General features: G+C 42.4%; 1 protein-coding gene and 2 long non-coding RNA genes across 3 annotated transcripts; 1 reads left to right on the top strand and 2 right to left on the bottom strand.

The window, feature by feature from the left end:
- Nucleotides 1-6975, bottom strand: LOC127609894 (uncharacterized). Its single transcript, XR_007964700.1, has 3 exons — nt 6144-6975; nt 3882-5015; nt 1-1032 (listed from the first exon to the last, which is right to left on the bottom strand). It is a non-coding gene; the product is annotated as an uncharacterized LOC127609894 (long non-coding RNA).
- Nucleotides 6976-7041: 66 nt separating this feature from the next.
- etaa1b (ETAA1 activator of ATR kinase b) lies at nt 7042-10141 on the top strand. The gene is made up of 6 exons (XM_052079448.1): nt 7042-7354; nt 7741-7863; nt 8338-8399; nt 8488-8594; nt 8762-9609; nt 9816-10141. The coding sequence occupies exons 1-6, from the start codon at nt 7201-7203 to the stop codon at nt 9926-9928; spliced, it is 1407 nt and encodes a 468-aa protein (XP_051935408.1). The 5' UTR covers nt 7042-7200; the 3' UTR covers nt 9929-10141.
- A 277-nt stretch (nt 10142-10418) lies between these two features.
- LOC127609893 (uncharacterized) lies at nt 10419-16372 on the bottom strand. The gene is made up of 3 exons (XR_007964699.1): nt 16247-16372; nt 11062-11177; nt 10419-10982 (listed from the first exon to the last, which is right to left on the bottom strand). It is a non-coding gene; the product is annotated as an uncharacterized LOC127609893 (long non-coding RNA).
- Between the last annotated feature and the right edge of the window lie 235 nt (nt 16373-16607).

The following is a 16607-nucleotide window of genomic DNA, read 5'->3' as shown; positions in this document are numbered from 1 at the left end:
GGTAGGCGCTAAGTGGCTACATGTTAGCATAGCTAACCTCAAACATTTCAGGTTTTTACACATTGCTCAAATGAGCCAAAAGGTGTAATTGCAGTCTCGCCTCCGCCTCCCGCCGCCCACCACTACGCCTCCCGCTCCCCGACCAGGCAGGAAAATGATCCCCACTAAATAATTTATCAAGATAAATGATAATTGCTGCCATTTTTTATGTGGTGTGCACCCCTTAATGAGCGCCATCAATTAAACCACCAACCTATCTGACAGAAGATGGAGGAGGAGAACCAAGAGAATCAGAACCAGGAGAACCAGCCTTATTTTGTACGCAGGTGCATTCTCATAATAATAAGAATAATTTTATGACTATACAACAATTATTCAGATGGAAGGAAAAGTTTGAAGTCCGCCAACAATAAAACAGGTGGATAATATGAAGTAGGGGTGAGACAATCTATGTCACCTCGTTAGCTCTCATGGTAGCACATCACACGTCAATATCAGATCAGATAAAATGGCGCATAACTTTTTAGCTTCCGTCTCCAAATCTCCATACTCATCTTATTGTCGACTTTTCAAGCGCACGTCAACATCCTGCTGAGCCTGACAGGACATAATTTTATCATTGTCTGATTTGTGATGTGTTTCTGCCCTGGGGCGCCAAAAAATAAAATAAAAATTACTGGCATTGTTAAAATATGAACATGTGCGGTAGCTACTATTCGATAAAAGAGATGGTGGGGTTCATGATTCCGCCATCACGATCTGAATGCAGACGACCAGCCTCGAGTGTAGAATGTTACATAGTATGGTCTCTTTGCAGAGCAGGCGTTCACTGTGTTGTAATATTATCATTGCCACACGGCCTTGAATATGTTATCGGTAACATATGCACGCCCACATAAAAGTACAGGAATTGTGGATGGCTCACACTACTTCCAATTGTCCCTCCGTTGGCTGTCAGACATCAAAGATGGGGGGGGGGGGGGGGGGGGGGGTTGGGGAGCTGTGCTCCTCTGAGGCCGCCCGATTTGAAACCTGGCAAAGACAACAAACATCTGCTTCAAACAAAAGACATCTGCATATTTCACATTTGTTTTTCATAAATTAACCGCCGCAACCTGCCAAAAATCTGGCCTGGGGAGCCTCGCTCGACTCGAGAGCCGCCACGTAAAGTTTATAAGATGGGAGAGTTATAAATGAGCGCGAGGAGAAAAGATGAGTTGGTAGTACAATTTTGGGGCCTTTTATTTTGTGCGGTACAGTAAAGACTTACAAAGGCTTGGAGGGAAACGGGAACTAGAAAGCTCGCGCCGCCTCTATTTGCCTCTGTGTTGGACTTCATGACATTTGTCAGATTGTTGAAATTACAGCTAGCCGTTTTTCACCACAGCTGATTGGGTCACTGTTCCATTTGGCCTCGATGCAAGCGGACTGTAATTCTTTCAACAATAAACTGACTAGTTATTTCGACTTCCTGTCCTGTCGGAAGCATATGTCCAAATAATGAGTTCTGTGCGATATGAATGGGATTTAGCTTTGACAACAATGTCTTTTTTTTTTTTACTGAGTAGCCTCACACACCGTGAAAAAAAAAAGAAAATCAAATAATAGTGCATGTTGTATAAAAAAAATGCATGGCATGAGGTTCCAGGCTTGCTTTGTGGAGCGAATGCGGCGACAACAGGGGAGCGATGTAATTACATCAAACATGGCAACCAGCGCAGGTGCTAATATATGCTAATGAGTCATTTTCCGGGCTCCACAATCTGGACACGAATGTATTTAAAGAGTAAAGCAGCAAAACAAGCCCAGCAGCATTTTTCGCTTTCTTTTTAACACACATGTGTGTGCTTGTGGTGTGATTGGCTGTAAACATTTTACAAATGCTAATCAGATATGGAGTGGAGGCCCTCTGGCGTACGCTTGTTTACAATGTTGAGACGGTTAATCTGCAATCCCTCTCTCACCAGATTGAACGGGGACATTTTCTTGATGAATTACAATAACGTCCTTGATCGATGTGATTCAATTTAAGAAGTGAAAAGGGAGATTTTAGTCATGTTGATTCTTTTTTTTTTTTGGACATTCAAAATCATACTCATCTTGATTTTAAAATGTATGGTAAATCATTGTTTAAAATTAATAAAAAATAAATAGTGGCCATTATTATGATTAATAACCCTTGCTGCGCAGTCAGTTAAAGAAAAGGAACAACTCATCAGACATTAAACTACATTTTTTGAGAAGAAAATGTTTCGGAATGGATAATGCAATGTATTCTATTTATTAAATGGGAAAGAAAGAATACACGATAAAATACTGAAATGGACATTTACATTTAACATTTGTCAAATAAATACGACATAATTTAAAGTAATGTTTATCATAAATTTAAAAAAAGTAATCAAACAATTAGATGGTCATTTTAAATTAAAACAAAATTAATACATTTAAATGGGGAATGAATAGGAACCCTTTTTTGCACCTTTTTTGGTCACACACCCAAAAAAAAAAATCCTTAATATTAAAAAAAAAAAACACTTCGCCTTGTAGTCACATTTTTCTAATGTCTGTGCAATTTGGTGGCAATTGCTTTTTTTCCCCTTTTTTTGTGGTCTGATTCACAAAGAGAAATTACGCCTCATCATGAGCATTACAATGGCCACTTAAATCACCAAGTACAGTTTATTCCGCTTTTCCCTGTAAAGGGACCAAGGTACGGCATTTGTCGTCATGGCTACACCGAGAATTCCAGCATCACTTGGGCTACGTGCGTTAAAAGTGGACTCTCCTCGTGCGGGGAGTGTGCCATATGCTCGGCAGGATGATAAAAGCCAGCGGAGGGCCCTCCATCAAAGGCGACGTATGAAAATTTCCAACATCACGGCGGGTACAAGACTTCTGCTACTGGAGCCAAATTTAGATCAAACGCGGCCCGGGCAGGAGGTTGCAGACTGGATGGAAGTGGGTGGGGGTCATGCCGGGGTATACATTTGTACATGGAAACGTCTTCATGTTCATAATCACAACACGTAATTTATTTTTCCCCCAACCAATTTGGAAGTTGTTGATGTCGTGTCCTTTCCAGGTCACTCATACTGTTAATAAATATATGGAGAAGAGCGTACTGGACCAGTGTGAATTTGGCAAAATGTGGATGCAAATTAGCGTTTTGATGTTTTCCTCATTTGCGTGTGGGCATGTGAGCGCCAGAGCGCGCACACATGTCGGCGTCGAGTCGTGTGGCGTGAATGAGTGTAAAATTGCAATATGGAGCTGGTGGACGGACGGGAGCAAGCGTAATGCACAAAGTGATTTGTACAAAAAGATGAAAAATAATACTGTGGCGTCTTGAGATACGAGGGACTCCACATGTGAGGTTTTCATTTGCTGTCAAACTTAATATCAAACAAAGAGAATGACGTTGTGTAACAAAACATATTGGCCTTATGAATGCTCCGCGAGCATAATGCTAACACATAATGACGCAAAATTATAACCTTAAAGCAACAGATGCTTGAACAAAAAGGGTGTTGTGACACAAGTAAACAGATAAAATATGAATGAAACTCTTTTTGTAGTATTTTCAAACATGTTTATTGTATTATTAATATTCATTCAAATATAGACTTCTATTCTCAAATTGATTCGATGTTCAAATTTAGCGAGCTCACGCTTATCGTATATCACTGAGTTAAAGTGGTATCATTATTGCTACTCATAACAATAATAACAATAATAATGAATGTGGCTTTATGGGCTGTGGCTGTATCTTAAATGATCAAATTCATAGAGTTGCAAGAGAGCTCGGGGCGGTAAAAACCAAAGACAGGTGACCATATAAATCAAAGCTCCTGATGTCATGTATCACTGTTAGCACTCACCTGGCATCTTTCATCCTCCTCAGCTGCCGGCTCTCCCGAGAGGAGGTCGTGCACCGCTGCCATCTGGCCTGCTTCCTGTCATCATTAACCCGGGAGGGGTTGGCTCTGCGGGGGGCGCACACACACACACCCACACACACACACCGTCCACCTGAGCTGAAGGGGGAAAAAAAAACGTAAAATGAAAATAAAAACAAATATTGCTTCACTTATTTCTAAGTCAAAACTTTTCCGTGCGTTAATCCTTTTTGAGTCCCTTCAAAAAATGTTAGTTAGAAAGCATATCTGTGAAACTAATGACGTGTCCAGTCACGTGATCAACCCGGCCAAACACAAGTACACCCAAAGTGCTTAAAAGCGCATATGGGCCAAATTCATCTTAATGTGCCAGCCATGCTTTTGCATATTCATATAAATATGACATGACTGCTGTTCCACAAGGGAATTTATTGCTTTTCCTCACCAAGCAAATGAAGAAGGTGTGGATGTGATGGAGGGGGTTGCGGGTGGTGGGGTCTGAATATTTGATCGGATGAGCACTCTGCGGAACATTTATCATCAGCTGTGCTATTATAAACACAATAAAGCAGCAGTGAGACAAAAAAAAATGGCGCCCTCTTGTCCTTCACGTGACTCGACTTTGTTCACGAGCTAAGTGGTTCGTGTATCTGCATCACAGTCACCGTCATTTCATAGACTATAGCCACTCAAGGCTCATCCTCGTTGACTTTGTTCAGAATATTCCTCACGCTTGCGCATCGGTATTCCCTCTCGCCCGATCCTTTCCAACCGCCAGCTGCCCGAGCCTTCAGCTCTTCCTTTCCGTGCGAGAGAAACGGCCGGCGGGATTCCGTCCGAGAGGCGTCCATCCGTGCAGCCCGACGGGGAGTCTGGGGAAGAAGTGGCCGCTTGCTTCCGACGCCTTTTGTTGGCAGCGAGACGGCTCAAATCCCCAACTCGGAGTGCGAGTTGGCATGTGGCGGTCCTTTGGAAGCTCTCCACTCCAGAGGAGCTGCGCCACATGCTAGCTGTCACCCGCGAGCCCCGGGCCATGTTGGCACACTCTCAGATGGAGTCGACGTGGGGATAGACAGTGAAGCCTCGTTTATCGCGGGGGATATGATGCAGACACACCTGCGATAGAGGAAAAGCTCTAATAAAAGTAGTGACTAAGGCTGAATATTTTAGCAACTTCAAATGGATGTTCCAAAGTAGAATGCAACCCCCCCCCAAAAAAAATAAATAGGCGTTCATTTTTTTCACTGACCTATGTTTACGGCACTCTTGTTCAGTAGAATTTTGTTTTCATACTTTTGTGAAGTTGTTGGAGTGACCGCTTTAAAGATGGGAAGTGTTTTGGATGAAATAAACTGCCTTTCATATGAAATCACAGTTCATTTGCCTTTATTTTTAGTGTAACCCTAACATATGAAAAAAGAAATTTATGTATAATAAATATGACATTGTTATCGTAATACAGAATAATTTATGGCATGTGGTTGTTAACAATTGCATGGGAAGAGGACCTTGCTATCATAATATCGACGGGTGGGGAAAAAAATCTCAACTCGATATTTCAAAATCTTTCAGCCCAAATAGAGAAAGCATGTAATTTTAACGAGGCCGCAACTAATGATTATTTTAATATTTGATTCATCTGTCAAATAATCGATGAATCAGAAAAAAATAAATTTATGTTTAAATTTCCATCTTGATATTAAAAAAAAAAGGAAATTATTTCACATCAAGTGTGCACAAACATGAATTCTGATTCAGCTTCTGGTTTGCTCCTTCATAAGTCAGAAAATAGGCAAACCTTTTGATCGTTTTATGAATCAAATGTTTTATTCTGATTCAAAACAAATATAATCATTTTCATGGATGACTACAAAAATCGGCTAATATGAAGCTGAAATTCCTAGAGTTTGGACGATTTTAAATGAAACAACCAGTTCAAGTTGAAGACCCCTTATCTCGAAGTCGGTTGGGAGAGGTTCCAGCACGCCGGCAAACAATGACTATTAGTGTATGTTAATTGAGGACCTTCTCTGCCTCTTCTTCTTACATGTAATTACGCCACATGTCTTCCAGTATAGCTCAATGCTGCCTGACATGTTGTGGCACAAAGGGGTACTGCATTGAAAACCCACTGACTGTCAAAATTCAGATTTGCAGGATTTTTTTAAAGGAAATTAAATTGTTTATGCACACGACATGTTTGTAAGGTGAATGTTAAGCTTTAGTATTAATTTGTACTACTACCTATGATCCTGACGAGGCAAAGGATGAAGGGCAACATTGCGAGAATTCATTGTATCGCCTTCATTGTGACTCTTTGGGGATGCGTGGCCGCAGGGCTTCAGAGGGGTTATTATTTGTTCGCTGCTTATCATAGCAACAAACTGGCGTCTACCCTACACCTTCCTCTTCTTTCCAGCCTCCACCTTCCCCGATCCCCCGACGACGTGCTCCCCGCTTTTCCCCGCCATAAACGCCAGCAGCTGCTCGGGCATGCAGCCATGCGTTCTTGACTTTTATTTATTTTTTTTGCTGCAAAGAGCCGTAAAGAAATTTAGCACAATTAGCTCCCTAATTGCCTCTAAACAAGCCAGGCGTCAACGATAAAATGAAGGTGTGCGGCGTAGACGCGAGAGAGCCCTCTGGAAAAGGACCAAAAGCAGTCAAGGCATCAAAATAAATCACGCAGGAGTCCTACACTTGCGAATGGATGTGAGAATGGGAGGGAGGAGGCGCCCCCTAAAGTCTTCAATTGACATTAAGTGCACAAACTGTACAATCTGTATACTGTATACACATCACTAAGCAAGCACAAAATAGCAAAGGAGGTAGAGTACGCATGCAGCATCTAGTGTTTTAGTTAATAGCCGTACAGACTGGCAAAAAAAAGTCTCTCTTAGACTTTTAAAACGTTTAATCCCCGTTTCTCCTAATAAAGTGCTGCGAGATTGATTAAAGTAACTGCTTTTCAACTCTTCTTGACAACAGAGAGTCATATTGTCATCCTAAAAATGACTTGCAAGAGCCTGCAACTAGAACTTTACTACAACCATTTAAAGAACAAATTAAAAGACCGGTTGTTCTATTGCCGTGCTGTTTTTCGGCTTCGCGTTTGGCTCGCCTCAAAACCAACGAGGCTTCCGTATGGCATCACCAACAAACATGGCGGCGCGCGGAGAGTCACTCGATTGAAGTCGAAAAAACACCTCAAAAAACTCGTCGCCATATTGCAATCTCTTCGAATCGACCAATAAAATAATGTTGAGCAGGATCGACAGCGCTCGAACCGGTTTAACGCATCATGTCCAAGCGGACCACATCATCCACCGTTACTGCTTCGTCGTCTTCTCCGGGTGCCTCCTCAACTGATCCCCCTAAATCTGTTTGCAAAAAATGGAACAAAAAAAGTCAGGACAAGCACGACGCCGAAGTTCCCTTCGCGAGCCTCAGGAAAGGTGACTATAGATTATGCATTGATTAACGCGCTCGTTTGTTTTTCCTTTTTGTTTGTTTTTTTAAGAAACTGTCGCACGCGCACTTGCAGCAGGGCAGGATTAATTAATGAGGGCGAGGGGAGGTTGGTCGTTTGGGGAAAACAACAAGTCAAGCATGATATTATTATGATTGTCAAGTTTGCAATATTTGTGAAGCATGCATAGGATTGACACTTTATTCCTCAAGGGCCCAGAGTACTACAAATAAACTTCGAATCAACTGATAAAATGTATTCATATTTGCACAAACCTGTTTGTGGCTAAAAAAAAAAAACGCGTTGGACAGTGTTGCCGCTCTCAAGTGTACAAGACATGATCTTCTATTTAATGTTGTGGTTACTGCGAAGAGCTGCAGAGTCCTCAGCGCCAAGGCTGCAGCCTATCCTGCGGATCCAACCATGGAGACTCTATGGGTGATCTGGAGCCATCACAAGACATCGTTTGGGATGCCATGTCACCCCCCAACGCTGGTAAATAATAATAAATAAAAACACAGATGGCAGCACCGCTTATTCCTAAAGGAGACGTTGCGCATTTTTACCCAAATTCAAACAGTTCACAGGTATTGGAATAATTGTGTAAAATGTCCCAACCCAATCTTGTTTTGAGGGGGCAGGCATGTTTTATGTAAATTAGACACTGCTCCCCTCTCCCTCAACTGTGAGTGGATGAATTGGCCAGAGCAACGGTGTGTGTGTTGTGTTGTCATGGGAAAAAAATGCAATGTTCTTGATGTACTGTAATTGGGAAAAAAAAATCTGAAAATTCAGACATTGTTCAGTAAAACACATTATTTGCTTCCTTTTTCATCTGAAAGACACAATTCTTGACCTAATTTACATGTAGATGTTGAATAAGTCTTCCAAAGCCTGAACTATTTCCATATCAGATATTAAAAATTCAGTTGTCCATATCATGTAGCTTAAACTGCCTCTTGTTTTTAGGAGTGGGGCCAAATGTCAGAACCTTGGAAATAGCCGAAATTGTCAATCTCATTGCGCCAAAGGTCAGCTGCTCATCTTCCCCTGAAAAAAAAAAAAAAAGTTGTTGCAAACTTGACGTGCATAGTCGCTGTTGTGTTTTGTGTCTCACAGGACACGAAACCAAAAGGGCCGCTGTCGCCTCTGTGGCAGTGGATGGGCAGCCCCACGGCCTTGACGCCTGAGGTGCCCAAAGCCAGAGTGAGGAAGAAGTCCGCTCGGTGAGTCGCCTATCTCGAAACAAACTATGGTGAACGAATGTCGTCCGGGGAATGCAGGAGGTTGAAAGTATATTATTTATTTATTTATTTATTTATTTCACAAATTGGAAAAACTTGAATAAGATCAACTCCTTTAGACAATAAAACGATTTTCGATTTTTCTCCAGGCAAAACAGCGTCAACGAGCTGATAAGACTGGCCCGGCAGTTTGACGAGAGCATGCAGCAGGACAAGCAGGCGTCAGCCCAGCGAAACAACAACAACAACGAAATCGGCAAAGCGGCAACAGAAACGCCGTCGCCACTGAACCAAACCGAGACCGAGCTGCGAGCCCTTTTCGACTCCACCACTCAGAACGTCAGCGGCAGCCTCAGCCCGATCTCCTCTAAATCCTCCCAGGACAAAAGCCAGCTCAAAAATTCCAGTCCCGCTCCTCATAAAATCAAGGAGTCAAGCAGCAAGTGTGCAGACTTTGATGACGACTGGGAGAATGACGACATGCTCAACGATCCTTCTTTGCTGGCCCTGATACAGAATCCACACCAGGATCCTGGCCCGGTCCGGCACTCGACTCAGACCAACTTGCGGGACTTTTGTCCCAAAGTCAAGCCCACCACCAGAAGCACTTTTAAGTTGGAGCCCAACCCTTACTTCAAAAAATCTCTCCAACGCAACCTAGAAACATCCAAGAACAAGATTTCCGACAGTAAATGGGATGACAGGGACGACGACGCGCTCTTCTACAATGCGTGCGATAGTGTGGAAAGACTCTCCCAACCCACAAAGACAACCACTCCTCTCCCCATTCACCAAACGTTGCCCGCTCACAAGAAGTCGCCTCGCACTTTCATGCGCTCCAATTCGTTACCGGTCGAAACTTTGAAGTTCCACCAAGGATCTAACGCTGTTGTGTCCAAGAGTCTCCCGGCAGGAGGCCACTTGGAGGCTGGGGGGCAACCCTCGCAGGCGGCCTTCAAGAGGAGCGTATGCCACATGGCGGTGAAGAGCACCAAAGGTAATGTATAACGTAAAATACCACACAGGAGCTGCTGTTGCTCACAGCTCACACTCACGCAGACACCAGGCCCCGCATGGATGCATTGCATGCAGAATTTTCTATACATAGTTTGCTTGCATTTTTTTTTTTCTGGTAACATAAATGTTTTTTTAAGGTGTCTTTTCTCACTGTTTCCCCTTTTGTTTCTCTCCTTTACTCTGCAGTGTCTGTCACCAACCAGATGGCGGACAAGTGTACGGCGGCTGAAATCGAACGCAAAAAGCAGGAAGCTTTGGCCAGGAGGTTGCAGAGGATGCAGAATGCGCAGAAACCGTAGAAAGAAACACGCACCCGCCCACACACACACACACTCTCTACATTATGCTGCTATTGAAAGGACACTGGGGTGATAATCAAACATTTTTGTTTTTTGTACTTATTTTATTTTTGGGGGGAAATTTGGTTGCATGTTTGTATTCCATTTCCAAGTTTTCTTTGGATGTTTTGAAGGAATGTTCAGACTTGATAAATAAACATTTTTGTTTTGTTATGCTTTTTTTTTTCAGAAAATGTACATAACTTCAGAAATATATATTCTTTGGAAATCTGACTTGAAATACAGCCTTTTATGGAAATATAAGGATTTTTTTAAAGATATATTTTCAAGGAAAATACGCATTCATTTAAAATGGAAAGATGACTTAGGTATTTTTTTTCTCAAATATACAACTTTGGGGAAAAGTCAATTTTCAACTTTTTTTCATAAATATACAACTATATGGAAATGTGACTTTTTGGTGAAATATCTGATTTTTAGTATTATTCTTTTTTTTTAATGGAAATATACAACTTTATGGAAAAATACATTTCAGAATTTAGAACCATTTAAAAAAATAGATTACCTTCTTTCAAATATATCAAAGCTTTTTTCGGAAATGTTTTACAATCTTTTTTCTGGAACACAACCCCCCCCCCCCCCCCCCCTAAAAAGAAAAAGAAACAACCTTTTTTCCAGAAATGACTTTTTTCTTCCCCCAGCCCACCTAAAATATTGAAAAACACTGTTTTGGCCCTATCTGTAGCTTTACCCAAATCATTTTGACAAAATTATTTTTGCACGGCCGTTGACATTGATTGACTTTTGCTCTACGATCTTGTTGGCTCCGAAAAGCACGACGGCAATCTCTTCATGAAAACAAAACAAGGCCATGTGGCGCTTGACTTTTTCCACTTGGTTCTAGTCCGTCTCATGAAACTGAGCCTCTTGATATTTTTCATGTTGTGTTATGCATGATTTCCTTGTCTTACCGATGGCGCGTTGAAGACATACTGCAGATGTTGATTCCGCGCAGGTGTCGCTGCTCTCACTGGCACCTGTTTTTCTTCGGTCTCTGTTGACAGTCCCAAGCGAACATTTCATTGTTGATGGATGACAAATGATTTTTAATCTAAGGAATAATTTGTGCTCACCTGCTTGCCCGAGCACACAATGCTGGCCTTTGTGGTCCTTACAGGCCTCCTTAGTCTACTTCCCAGGTGTGTTTGGAGTATTAAATCTTCCTCCCAATCCTGTTCCATAAATCGAACTGCAGAGAAATTTGTCGCGTCATAAAAAGGCTTTTGGTTTTATGAAAGCCATGATGCATGATTTTTTTTTTCTTATGATGACTCGGATTTATTTCAGCTATCTGATGAAGCTAACAGGTGTGCAGAGCAGGCGCAATGTCATTCGCCAGGAGGTCATTGGACGATATCTGATGTACCGATGACCCTCTGGTTAGTGACATCAGCTTTCTTTCCCCAAAACTGTGTGTACATCCTCCTTCCACGCCACACAGTCTCACGACGATCGCTTCTCCTAGTTGTCATCAATACCTGACATACCGTCAGGAGTGACCAGCATGCTGGCAGGACGTCTCGCTTATGACCTTCCGGTAAATGACTTGAGCTTCTTTTCGCCGCAACCATATTTTTTGTCGGAATTCTCCTCCTGTTATGCACACAAGCTGCAATCTCTTCTCCTCGTTGTAGTCCTCGCATTCTCCTCGTGTTTAGCACACACACAGACACACGTTTGCACAGGCGAGCAGCGGCAAGCTGTCAGCGGCGTTAAATGACCTGTGACCGTTTTCACGGTGCATGTCATTAGGCAGCTTTAGATTTGTTTCAACAGCGCTTCACCTGTGGGCACCATTCACGCGCCCCCAGGTATGACGGCAGAACCCCCCCCCCCCCCATCCCATAGTCCCCTTGCAAAATTCCCTTGCTCACATCTCCTCCACCAAGAACCACCCCCGGCTATAGAAAGTAGTCGAAACAAGCTGCGGTTTTGTTTTTACAACACATCAAAATCTATCTTCATGTTTGTTTGTTTGCGTTAGCAGCTAGCTAGCACATAGCGAGTAAGAAGTGAGTTTTTACTCAAAACTTAAAGGAAGAAGTAATTTAATGCATGCTGAAGCGTATTCCTACAGTTCCACGTTTTCTATGAAAGTCCAAAAGAAATGAATGGAGATAATTTCCAAGTTTGTACCATCCTTCCAGATTTCTGTGCTTATTCAGCTATTTTCCAGCGATCCCATTCAGGACATCTACAGAAGTATTTTTCCCATTCTGTATCTTCCAACATTATTCAGTATTCTATATTTTCCATGAGAAAATGACTTCACATTGAAAACGATTGCAATTTTCATTCTTAGGTTACATTTTTGCGACGTTAGCACGCGTTATCAATTCTCATTAGAAGCAAAGGATAAATACAAAGCAAGAGGTAAAATCCTCATGATGGCATTAATGTTAGCTATTCTCATATTTCAGTCCGATAATTCAGCATTCTCACAATTTCCAACTGTCACATTTCCTTCATTTTCTACAACATTTGACTTCAGCATCAGCTCCTTCCGTCATACATTCAACAAGTCCACAATCTTGTTTCTTAGTCGGAGTCATTACTCAAGCAGCAGCGATTTTGGAGGAGCTGGAGATCGTTCGGCTACAATGCAGCAAGGTTATTAGTGAGGAGGAGGGGAAAAAAAACATTATATTTATGTTGCTGACACAACACTGTAATTTATAAGTCGTTAATGGTGCGAGTGTCTGGCGAGTAAGTCATGAGAAGGTCAACGTCACCCAGACCAAAGCGATAAGACAGACGTGTCAAAAAAGGGGGGAAAAAATGTTATTCCAAACTAAATCACGACTTCGGAATGGTAAGGGAGTAGCAGCAAAACATTTCTTTGGGAAGGATTTACGATTCCAAGTGAACCCGCGCAACAATTTCACGTTGTGTTCGACGGCGGGGATTTTTTTTCGAGAGCGATCCCGTATTGATGCGCAGGCACGGCCATGCTTTATTAAGCGTGCTGATAAGGCGACGTCAACCAGCTCGCGCACCGCCAACAAGCATTCCTGCAGCTTATATCTGCCAACACCTTTGCGCTACACTGACTTTGGCCTTAAAGCGTTCCCTAAACACCCCCGCCCCCTCTCTCTCACACACAAATACACACACACACACACACACACACACACTACACCTCCTCTGCCTTTAATAGTCGGCGTGGGATGTAATGGTGTGTTGACAGCTTTAGGCAGAGGTCATTTAGTTGCTCTACAGTGACTTGTCCGAGTTTCCCCAAGAGAACAAATGAGCAGCAGATGCCGTCGAGCTGACTGTTAACTACGGCTGGATGATACGGCCTTCAAATCAAATCTTGGAATGATTTCACCAAAATCCGATTTTCAGAATCGTCTGGGATTTGCTAGATTTCTTCTGATAGCACACAAGTAACTCTGACTTTTCAAGTATCCAAGTTCTTGAAATGATGGTGAAGCTTTGATAACCAAGTCCTGCCTACTAAGGCAAAAAAAAGGTACAAAATTAATTTTTTTAAATGGCCAAAATGGCTACTTGTAGCCAAAATGGCTTCCTTGCTAAACACTTTTTCAAGTGTCCTGTCATGATGGACATGTCCGTACGTACGTCTAAACAAACATTTAACCAATTTTGTGTCATTTGGTGAAAATGGTTTCGGAGCTGATTCGAACCAAAACGGCGGAGATTTTGTTTGATTTTGGTCCTGGATGCTTGAGATTATTTCATGCTTCTCGTTATGCTAGACATGTCAGACTAATTTCGAGTGTAACTGGTGTCCGAGGTTGATGCAAAATGGCGGCTTCAAACCAAAATGGCTGACTCGGGCGTCTATTTTGTGCATAGGTTCTTGAGACATTTTTGTGTATGATCGACATGGTCACAAAATGTTTTGTGTTGATCTGTGAAACTGGTATGAGAGGTTTCATTTTTTATTTCTCTAACTTTCCCGAGGGGCGCGTCTGGCGTGCAAAATGGCTACTTAAAAAAAAAAAAGTGCTTTTTTTTTCCTTTCTTTCTTTTTTTGTGTGCATCCTGTTAAAAATAAGCAAACCAATTATGCCTCAATTTGTATAACTGGCGTCTGGGCTGATTTAATTTTCTTCTCTTGTTTTATTTTTTTTTCAACTTTTCACTGTGTGAGTTTTGCAGGGGAGTTTCAAAGCTCAAAGCGAGAGCACATCCAAACGGTGTAAAGGCTCCCAGTCATCCGAGCAGCTATTTCACCGTAACATTGGCTCAAAGACAAGCAAGGCGAGAAGCGCCGATGAATAAATAAGCAGCGTTTGCAAGCACAATTCCTCTTCAAGGCAAACGGGGGCTCCCCAGTCAAATAAGACGAGCCGAGGCAAACGCATCGACTCCGCAGAGCCACTAAAGATGCCGCTACTTTGGGAGCAGAAGAAATTAAACATTTCCATCAAAGATTTTGCTCCCAGTACTGTCGAGTTTCCTTTGAAATGGGTGTTTCAAAACCGGGTTCTAAAGTAAGTAAATTGTTGTGGGAGTTTGTTCAGACTTCCACACAACTTTGCTCACTATTATATATATATATATTTTTATTGTTATTATTTGAAAAGGGGGGGGGAAATACACTGAGATTAAAGTTGTGCTTTTTTTTTAACTTTATACAACTTTACTGACTTTTTATTGAAAATATACAAGATATGGCTCTAAATCATATGAGTTTATTCTTATAAGAAAATTAGTAGTTTAATGACTTTTTTTCTGGGGGGGAAGATTATATATTTGTATTTTGAAAATACTTGAATACAGCAAATCCCTTTTGGGGGGGGCAATTTTCTGGTGTCCTTCAAGTCACCCTTCTGAAATTGGTGTTGTCTATCAATATCACAGAAACATCCAACCGATTGTCACACAAGTGCCTCCGACATTTAAGGCCTGCTGACACGTGACCAACCCCACACACACACACACACACACACACACACACGCACACACACACACACACACACACACACTCGAAAGGTTATCATGGCGAGATTTTAATCTGCATGTGAAATGCGCTTCCGCCCTCGCAATTCTTGTGTCTCGTCAGCAATCTGGCTATAGTGCTTCAGTTTGTATTGATTGAAAGAGGCTGGAACACACACACACACACGCACGCACACACAGATGACTTTGCTGCAGATGGAGGCAAGGTGGGAGGGAGGGAAGAGTGTCAGGCCTCGTGTGATGGACGAGCATCAATCATTGCCTGTCGGCCTCACCCACTGACACCGCCTCCTCTCACTTTTCTTCTGCTTCACTGCTCGCTCTTTGTTTTCAATTCCCGTGAATGTGTGTGTGTGTGTGTGTGCATGTATGTGTATGACATAGGCTGCATCCAGGTGTTAACGTTCTGGGCTGCCAATTAGTTCTCGTCTCTGCTCCCCCCTAACAGGTCAGGACAAACTTGATGCGTTTGGTTACGTGATGAACGTGTGTTGACTTTCGTGCACCTGCATGAGTGTACGTGTTACAGCTCTCGCTCGCCCATCCGATGGTGGCGTAGGTTCTTGGATAAGTCAGAGGAAAGATAAACACGCAAGTCAACCGGTTCGCCGTTTATGAACTCACATACTTCAGAATTTTTCCTGTACAGTAAACGCCCATCAAAAGATAAAGGTAGTACACCCGATGGGTTTATGAGCACATTTATTTATTGGTGTAATTCTATTGTGAACCCGTAGATGGCTGCGCACCATTTTGTTTGACACTGTGTACATTTCAAGGAAGAAGAGTGAAAACAGGAAGTATTACAGCCTAGCCGAGTTTTTGTTAAAGATTATCGAATGATATAGCCTCTTTAATCCTGCTTTTTACGCCGACAGAAAGCATCGGCTGCAGCTTCATTTTATACGGTACATTGTTGGGCTTCATTTTTTATGTATATTGCGAGATGATGAATTCAGTTTGGTAGTTAGGATTTTTTTTTTTAACTGTTAACACATTAAGGGATCGGTATATTCTTACACTGGACAATACTTTGACTTTCGGAATGTAATAAACATTCCAGCTCGGAATCGGATGATTTATGGATGCTTCACAGAAACATATATTTGTTTTTCTTTTTTGGGGGGTAGGGGGAAATGGATTTGACCCCGCAGCAGCAGTCTCTGGATGCAAGCACGTTCTCTTCATGCGCTGCCAAAATCCTCAACAGCTCGTCTGTTTGTTAGCGAGAAGCCCGAGTGAGTGTTATTTGCAGCGGGTGCCGCCGGTGGTTTCAATTAGCGCTCGCGAGGATGACGGATGGCAGTAAGACAATGCGGTACAGACCTGCAGCTCGCCGCCTGAATATGTCCAAGCTTGTGTTTCCTTTCGCGCGTGTGCATTCGTGCCTTTGTTTTGACGATATCGCTCCTCCGTTCGGGATCATATTTCATCTTCATGAAGCCGTGTTGGTCGTCAAGAAGGCCGCGGAAATAACATCAAACAAAAGGAAATTCATTTTTAAAAAAATCTATTTCAGGATACGTCTAGATCCACTTGGGCGCAACGCGTAAACTGGAGGATACCCGCTACAAACAGAAACTTAATTTGTAGAATGTTTTGTTGGTTAATTGGTTGGTTAGCTCAGCTGTTAATTAGCCTACCAATGGTATTCATCATTCAGTTTGTTGGTTGGTTGATAAGATAA

This window comes from Hippocampus zosterae, chromosome 11 (assembly GCF_025434085.1).
Source record: "Hippocampus zosterae strain Florida chromosome 11, ASM2543408v3, whole genome shotgun sequence".
Lineage (NCBI taxonomy): Eukaryota > Metazoa > Chordata > Actinopteri > Syngnathiformes > Syngnathidae > Hippocampus > Hippocampus zosterae.
This window is presented reverse-complemented; position numbering and strand designations above follow the sequence as displayed.